General features: G+C 49.0%; 1 protein-coding gene across 1 annotated transcript in view; it reads left to right on the top strand.

Moving 5' to 3' along the window:
- Positions 1 to 8,210, top strand: part of LOC119102785 (alpha-1-macroglobulin-like) — a 35,873-nt gene extending 27,663 nt beyond the window's left edge. Inside the window, 7 exon segments of the mRNA XM_037226242.1 lie at positions 820 to 952; positions 1,671 to 1,825; positions 2,138 to 2,302; positions 2,845 to 2,928; positions 4,427 to 4,625; positions 6,962 to 7,134; positions 7,586 to 8,210. Of these exon segments, the coding sequence (XP_037082137.1) occupies positions 820 to 952; positions 1,671 to 1,825; positions 2,138 to 2,302; positions 2,845 to 2,928; positions 4,427 to 4,625; positions 6,962 to 7,134; positions 7,586 to 7,624 (948 nt within the window). The 3' untranslated portion in view covers positions 7,625 to 8,210.
- Positions 8,211 to 8,809: the final 599 nt, after the last annotated feature.

Here is an 8,809-nt window from a genome sequence, read left to right on the forward strand (position 1 = left end):
GGTGTGTGTGTGTGTGTGTGTGTGTGTGTGTGTGTGTGTGTGTGTGTGTGTGTGGTGTGGGTGTGTGTGTGTGTGTGTGTGTGTGTGTGTGTGTGGTGTGTGTGTGGTGGTGTGTGTGTGGTGTGTGTGTGTGTTGTGTGGGTGTGTGTGTGTGTGTGTGTGTGTGTGTGTGTGTGTGTGTGTGTGTGTGTGTGTGTGGTGGGTGTGTGGGTGTGTGTGTGTGTGGTGTGTGTGGTGTGTGTGTGTGTGTGTGTGTGTGTGTGTGTGGTGTGTGTGTGTGTGTGTGGTGTGTGTGTGTGTGTGTGTGTGTGTGTGTGTGTGTGTGGTGTGTGTGTGTGTGTGTGTGTGTGTGTGTGTGTGTGTGGGTGTGTGTGTGGTGGTGTGTGTGTGGTTGTGTGTGTGTGTGTGTGTGTGTGTGTGTGTGTGTGTGTGTGGTGTGTGTGTGTGTGTGTGTGTGTGTGTGTGTGTGTGTGTGTGTGTGTGTGTGTGTGTGTGTGTGGTGTGTGTGTGTGTGTGTGTGTGTGTGTGTGTGGTGTGTGGTGTGTGTGTGTGTGTGTGTGTGTGTGTGTGTGGTGTGTGTGTGTGTGTGTGTGTGTGTGTGTGTGTGTGTGTGTGTGTGTGTGTGGTGTGTGTGTGTGTGTGTGTGTGTGTGTGTGTGTGTGTGTGTGTGTGTGTGTGTGTGTGTGTGTGTGTGTGTGTGTGTGTGTGTGTGTGTGTGTAAACATTATTCTTCGAATGTCAGAGGATGCCGCCGCTATTCTTCGTCCATACGTCGCCCTGTTCGATGCGAGGAGCTGCAGCTGTCCCCCTGCCACGCAGGTGCTGCTGGCCTACACACACGTGACACTGGGCCGGGAACAGCGCGGCCAGCAGCTGGTCTCCGCCCTGATGCAGAAGGCCAAGACGGACGGACCGGACGCCCTCTTCTGGGAAGGCGATCGCCGTTCCATCTGTGAGTGACGTTTTGTGCTGGAACTATTGCCGCAACTCTGTCATCTTGAGATGACAGCTCACATCACACAGGAAAGTCTCCCATTGAGATTATGCTCATTTTGAGGTGATGGCAGTTACATATGTGATATTGATCATCTAGGAGAGATTCTGGCACCAGTGGCGTCACATGGCATTGCGACCACATCTCTGTCTGTTAGTGACGTCGACTTCCGGGAGGATGGCAACAACTCCATCTATGTTTGATGTTTAGTCGACGGGAGTTCGGCGTTGTGATGCCAGATGGGGGGAGGAGAGCAATTGCACTTCCATCTGTTAGCGACGTCTTTTCTGAAAGGTCGGTGCCTTTTCCTTCCATGAGTGGTGTGGTGTTGTGGGGGTCTTGTGGGTGTCTGTGGCAAATGGCATCAGCCGAACATGCAATTTCATCCTTGGGCGGCGTCTTATTTTGAGGTGGTGGATGAGCCCAGACTTATCCGCGAGTTCTGTCATCAGAGACGATAACAGTAGCATCGTTTCTGGGTGACATCATACATTGCGGAGGACTAGCACCAGCTGTATTTGTGATCGTCATAATTTCTGAGGGCACCGGGAATATTTTATGTTCTCTTAAGTCGGGGCTCCATCTGTTTGGCAGTCATGTGGCACGTAAGATCTTGGTTCCATCCGGTGATAAACATTGAGGTAATGGTGGATATGGTTCTGCCTCTGGTCGACAGACGGCGGCAGTCGGGCGGTGGACATTGAGATGACGGCATACATGGTGCTCTCCCTGGTCCAGCTCTCGGGTCAGGAGAACATGGAGCAGGCGGCGCGGGCCGTCAAGTGGATCAACAGGCAGCGTAACAGACTGGGCGGCTGCCTATCCACACAGGTAGGCAGTGCATGCTGGCAGCGTCTAGGGTTGGTCCCCTTGCTCTCCGACATCAACTAAAGGAAGACCTCGAAGCTACTAAATTAAAGTACACGTCCAGTGGCTGTTGTTACAACACATATGACTTTGAACGCTTAAACCAACTGAAAACTATATACATATATATATATATATATATATTTATAGATATTTTTGTATATATATACACACACATATATATTGATGTATATATATATATATATATATATATATATATATATATATATGTGTGTATATATGTAAAGTTGACGGCGTGCCATTTCTGACTTGCAGGACACCATCGTGGCGCTGCAGGCGCTGACAGAGTTCGCCAAACGCACTTTCTCCTCCGAGTTATCCACTCGTGTGACGGTTAGCGCTGGCGGACCCCCCTCCACATTGGTGGTGGACTCGTCCAACCGCCTGCAGCTGCAGCAAGAAAAGGTGGCGGACTTTGAGGTACGCTGCCTGACTACAGTAAGCGTGTGGTACACGCTGATTTCTGCTTGGTTTTGGGCCAAAGTTTTCTGGTACAACTTCATATCGAGCCATTTGCGTTGTGCATGAAAAGTAATCCCAAGTCATTCAACACTGCCTGCACTGAGTGCGGGTTTTCAAGTTAAATCCAGGCCGGTGCATAAGACGAAAGTTTGGCTCATGCTGATGATGTGTCATGAGCCGACTGATAAGCTTGATTTTTTAGTCCACTCAAACCATCGCTTGACCTCACTGCATGACTCATAATGACTCATGCCACCGCATGCCTCGTCAGCTTGCATGGCTCATGCCATCGCACGACCAGTATTTCCCCTACTTATTTATTCCCCCATGCTTATTCCCCCCATGCTTATGTCAACAGTGTGACTTCGCAGATGAGTATATCAGAACTGAAACTGTGTCGTGTATGCGGGAGCGCGCCTCTGCAGAAGTCTTTTCTTCTCATGTGACTACGCCCACGCCGCACACCTCACCTCCGTTTGACGCCGCCATCGTGTCCGCAGCTGCCAGCTGAGGTCACCTTCACCGTCACCCCGGCCGGCTGCGTCACCTACCGCACCAGCCTCCGCTACTCCAGCCGCGCTCGAGTATGTAGCATGCCACGCAACGTGGACTCACACTTGTTCTGGGCGAGGCATGAGCGATGAGGCGTTACTTTTCTCACGTTTGCTAAGCAGCAAATGGGGGTTTGCCCTAGCGCCAAATTTAACACACGCCCGGGCGCCCGCTTGAATACGGCGCACTTGAGTAGGGGAAGGGGTCAAGTTGATCCCCAAACATCTAAAATGATAACAGAGATAGACATGCAATTCACAGGACAGGTAGGCCTATATGCAACCTCGCCTTTTTAAATTTGACGTCCCGAGGTCATAAGCTTCGAGTCAAACAGGCCAAAGGGTCAAACAGGGACAAGCTCAACAGTGGTGTCCAAAGTACCCCCAGACCTGCTCATGCGACCGCTTTGAACCTAAATACCCGCTCTAAACAAAAGGCCACTGTTGCTCATCTCAGGCTAGTGACGTTGTTTGACCTGAAGAAGGTCATAGTGTCCGGAAATCTACGTGATTATTTTATGCATTTTTGAATTAAACAAATGTGTAGGACTACGCTTGGCGGTATGTGCCTAAAAATCGTAGGTCGATATGATTCATTTTAGATGAGTGAATTCATATGACTTTTGATAAGTTCGAGAAAAAATGTCTGCTGCCGTCCCTGTTATCAATGAATTCCAAATGAACATCGGAAACTACCTCATAAAGAAACATGTTCAGAAAAAGGCAGATCGGTTTTGACATTGATCTGACCTGCATGCCTCACCCAAGGTCAATTGAATTTGTCATAGTCCTTAAGTCAACTGACTCATTGTCTTTGGGGCAAAGTTTAAGATTTCCCGTTTCGTCTAGCACTCCGTTGTCGCATCAGATTAAACCAATCCGTAGGAATTGCTTTCGTTTACAGTCACAACCCGACTGCGAACTGTCAAACATCAGTGACCTTACTAGGTGCATCTTTTGTATACAAAATATCTGCTTTTCAATTGCCCACAGGTAAGCAAAATTTGGCGTGGCTACACCGCTTGGTTCGGAAATTATTTTGGGAAACCTTCAGGGGGAAGGGAGCAAATGGATCGCCTCCAACCCAAGCGCGTGCCAATAAATGTTGTTTGCTGTCCGCTCTGAATGGCGTCTGCGCAGTTCCTTGGCTTACGAGTACGCTTGTTTGTAAGATATCCTCCCGGAATCATATAGTTTTCCATTACTTTAACCCCAGACATTGCTACTTCGTATTTGTTGAGAGTTATTTCTCGCGCTACTGATGCACGGTTAGTGACGCTCATCCGAAATGGAACCATCTTGCGACTGTGCCTAGGTGCCTGACTACTTCCACAGTTGCTACTGATACTGACGTACTGACTGATACTGACATCGTCGTCAAGTTGATACTGATACTGACTGATACTGACGTTGGAAAGCGTGCGGTAGCGCGCCCATACAATGAAACAAGTCTTCATTCATGAACAGATGACCTGGGTCGCCTCACCTGGATCCGGTAAGACGACACTAACGCAGAAGTCGTCATGCCCAGGTGCCAAAGCCAGCCTTCTCGCTGGCGATGACCTCGGAGGCTCGCCCCAGCCGCTCTCCAGGTAGTTCGTATGAGCTGGAGGTGTGCTCCGCCTACATCGGGGACTCTGGCGAATCGGAGCGCGTCGTGCTGGAGGTGGAGATGCCCTCGGGCTATATTGCCGTCAGCAGCACACTGAGAAGTCTCCGACGCATCGGCGGTAAGTGCTGAGCAGTCTGCGAATCAGCGGCGGTAAGTGGCGAGCAGTCTGCGAAACAGCGGCGGTAAGTGCTGAGCAGTCTGCGAATCAGCGGCGGTAAGTGCTGAGCAGTCTGCGAATCAGCGGCGGTAAGTGGCGAGCAGTCTGCGAAACAGCGGCGAGCAGTGCTGAGCAGTCTGCGAAACAGCGGCGGTAAGTGGTGAGCAGTTTGCGAAACAGCGGCAGAAAGTGAGGGGCTGCCTCCGAAACAGAACGGTAAACAAGGAGTATTTATCAATGCAGTGAGGGGTACGTGGGCGTGCGGGCTCTGAGACCGCAGTCCTGTTTCGTCAGAATTGCTCTGGATAAGTCGACAGTAAGCAGGGGACAGTCTCCGTATAGCGAGTTAAAACGATGGCGTAGTATACGAAACAGTGGAGTGGCTGGGGGCAAGATTGGCGCAAGAGGAAGGGGAGGGGGAAGGCGGGGCAAAGGGAGCAGTTGTCCTTCCTTTGTCAGCAGGGGACGGGGGGGGGGGGGGGGGCGGGCAACAGTGTGTTGTGTCCCTCCAATCAATTTCGTGGAAACACTTTTTCGAACCAAAGGTATGAAAAATGGTAACCCGTAGATTACCAAAATTTAGATCAAGTATGCCCCCATGTCTGACGTCGAGAGCATTAACTCCAGCTGGGAAGACCGTTTCCTACATCAAAATGCCCGTTTTCTGAGCAATGAAGCATTGTTAATAAGGAAACCCGTGCTTCAGATTAGTAGGTTCAATATAATGTTAAAAATTCCTATCCGGGCTCGTGAGGCTGGCGTTATGGGCTAGAGGCCCCTGTTCTGGGTTAGAGACATCTTCTATGTTTAGGAGGCCCTATTTCTGGATAACGAGGCCCCTTTCATGTATCAGATGGCCGCAGTTCTGGATCAGAATGCCCTGCGTTGGGATAACGCGACCCTTTGACTAGACTGGGTCCTCCCTCATGAATCGGAAGCACGCCGATTATATTAGATAAAATGCCCTCTATGCGTCAAGAGACCCTTTCTGGAATGAGAGGCCCTGTTTTAAGATAGCGAGGCCCTCTACTAGATAATCAGAAGGCCTCAATATGGAGGTTATTTGAAGGCGATGCACGTAACAATCCGAAAGGGGGGCACATGACCTCGGTGCCCTCCCAATTCAGTACAGCGCTTCCCAGAAGGCCTCCCTGTGAGGAGGCCCCGTGGCAAAGCCGTCCCCCACCCTGACTCAAAATCTGAGATACTGCCTCTATCTGAGGGAGCAGCTTCCGGGACAGCGGGAAAGTAGCGGGTGTTAGATAGGATGTAAGTAGGATGTAAGATGCCTCCGACACTGCAGCGGGTGAGCAGGTCGTAGTCTCCGAGATAGCTTGGGGGGGGGGGGGAGGGGGTGAGATGGCGTATTAGTGAGCGGGAAGAGGTAACGTAACGGTGTTTCTGTGACATAAGGGGTACAGTTCACCCGTCTGTCGAATTTGGTGCGTGGCTGCCACAGACCACATCTTGACCAAAAACAAACGGTAAGGAAGGTCGCAATATATTGGAAATCTAGGTCATCTCCTTTTCATTGCCCCAGTTCGAGGCAGGTCGGTGTTCTATTGCTCTCTGAGTTTTTGTTTTGTTTAGCACCGTTGAAGAGATAAATCAGGGTGCATGTTTTTCAGTGTTTTAAACGCGTTGTCCATGTGACATACACATAAATACATGAATGTGTATTTCTATAGTCTTCGATGGCACTTTTAAGAACTGCTGAACTGGCGAATGTCTCCAACTGAAGCTTAACAATCCTGGCTACAACTAAATGCGTCAATAGTTCAGAATTAGATATCCGTGCGACCCCAGCTGTATCACTACCACTGTAGCTCGCGAAAGGGAGGACAATCACAAAATGATGGCGCATCTGATAAGCTCCGGTTTTCAAGCATCACCTGCAATACTCATGTGGATGCACGCATACATTTTGTGGTCCCAGAATGAAGCTAAAATTGTGTTTAGATGCTATCATGTGTGCTTGAACATGCTCAGAAACATGAGCATTGCCGCCTTTAAACGTTTTTGGTCGACCGCTCTCACCGGGACGCTACAGTGCATCCTCCCATCGAATTTGTTATGGCATCTGTGATGTTTTCATCTGCGATAACACTGAAAATGCAAGCAAACGTTGCAAACATCTTTCGGCTTAAAAGCCGAACGCCTGGAGAGCACATATGCGTCATGGTAAAAAGTGAAACTTTTCAGCTCTTTGAAGTATCATATTTTGTTGTTGGTCCCAATGCCTTGCACGCACGTTTGATGCCCCTATATTTATTCCTGCCCACTCTGTCCACCCACAGTGGTGCGGAAGTATGACTTCAGGAATGGTAAGGTGACCTTCACGCTGTCTAAGGTCACCGAGGAGAAGGTGTGCCTCAAGTTCCGTATCATCCGAGAGAACGAGGTGGATGGCCTGAAGCCGTCGGTGGTGCGGGTCTACGACCTCTTCAGGCCTGAGGACCGCAATATTCTGGTGAGGAGCGGGACCGACCACTGCCCGCGTGCCCACTGAGCCGTGAACAGAGTGCTTTCAGTTCAATCCCAGCCACTGGAAGCTTTCCAGGGTTCCTTTTTGTCTGGAGAGGCGAAGCTACAGAGCTTGCTGTACAATGCATTGTAAAACACGACATGAGATTGTCCTGAATTAATTGTACTGAATTACAGAAGCAGTAGTGCTATAGCTGGTACTGTGTGTGGGGCCCACGTGTGTCACATGTCCAGACCGGAGGAACGCGCCATGACGGTTACAGCAGATACCGGCAGCCGGTGGGAGATTGTACCACTCGGTGTCTGTGAAAGTCAGTCCTCAGGCACCTATGCTTACAGCTGCAGTCTGTGCATGAGTGTGTAAGTGTGTAAACAGCTGACGCGTTCACAACTATGTGACGTCATCATAGAGTTCTGACATCACACCTCTGTTTCAGGAGTACGAGCTCTCGTCTGCGTTTGCTCCCGCCGCTTGAGGCTTCTGATAAAGACCTGTCGTGCCTCTTACCGATTATCGAAGAGACGGAAACGTGTCGCTCAGGCTTAGCCAGAAGTCTTCAGCAAACATCCAAGTTCACAAATATTGATGGGCATGTGTCGAATGGCTTTCAACCAAGGACTGCAGGGCGCATATGCTACGAAATTTTCAAAACGGCCCCGGTAGACAAATTGTGCGTGTGAAAACAGCATTTATGCTACTAACGTTGAGAGTGCGGGACACGGACAGCTGAAACAAAGTGGTCGACGCTTTCATGCATGGGGCGCGACTCGCAAATACTAACCACTAAACTATAAAACTATCATACTAACTACTAAAAGCAAATACTCTGTAGAAATATGCCTTGAAAAACATTAACGCTTTTGCGCGCTTTATGAAGTACTTGTTTGTGGTTGTTAATGCAAACCGCTGAGATGAATTTATACATCGCCTTACCGTTTTATTCTGTATGAGTGGTGCTCTCGGCACTGTGTGACTTTTGATTCCTACTTGCAATCGCGTAAGGGCGTTTGTGCAGGCACCGCAATTTTAGAAATGTGAAGAAATACATTTGGCTCTTTGCATCGCTGGCTTTATCAAACATTTTACCTAACATGTGCATTTCACAGCATTACACAGCGCGTTTAAGTGTGGTCATCCACCTAGCATTTTTCCAAGCCTTTGGAAAAATGCAAGTGCGCTCAAAAGAAAAGAATGCTTGATGTGAATGCATGGGAATTATAGCGTAGACAATAGTGATGACAGACTTACTAGTCTTATATCCCAAAACATACCGCAAACATAACAATCGGCATTCTTGGCGTTCATGGAATGCATCATTGTCAAGATGCGCAAGTATCGAAAATCGCCGACTTGTGTACTGCGCTTTGCTTAGGTGTCAATATGGAGTATTCCAATGGTGGATAAATATGTACCCCAGAACCAAAAATGTTACAGTGTGGAAATGACGATCTCAAAGTCATATCTGCCATAATGATACAGATGTTTCACCAATACTTATATAATAATCTCAGATTAATCAAAGCCGTTTCTTCCGCAGGTTAGAGAAAAGGGTTCATTCACAGCTACTCAAAACCATCTCGCTGTAACACAGCCAGCCGCGATTTCAGACCTGTCACGTGACATGTCATGAGTGGCTCGACGTAGTGAAAGTTAAAGTCAG

Source organism: Pollicipes pollicipes, unplaced genomic scaffold (genome assembly GCF_011947565.3).
Source record: "Pollicipes pollicipes isolate AB1234 unplaced genomic scaffold, Ppol_2.1 Scaffold_2555;HRSCAF=2994_pilon_pilon_pilon, whole genome shotgun sequence".
NCBI classification, from domain to species: domain Eukaryota; kingdom Metazoa; phylum Arthropoda; class Thecostraca; order Pollicipedomorpha; family Pollicipedidae; genus Pollicipes; species Pollicipes pollicipes.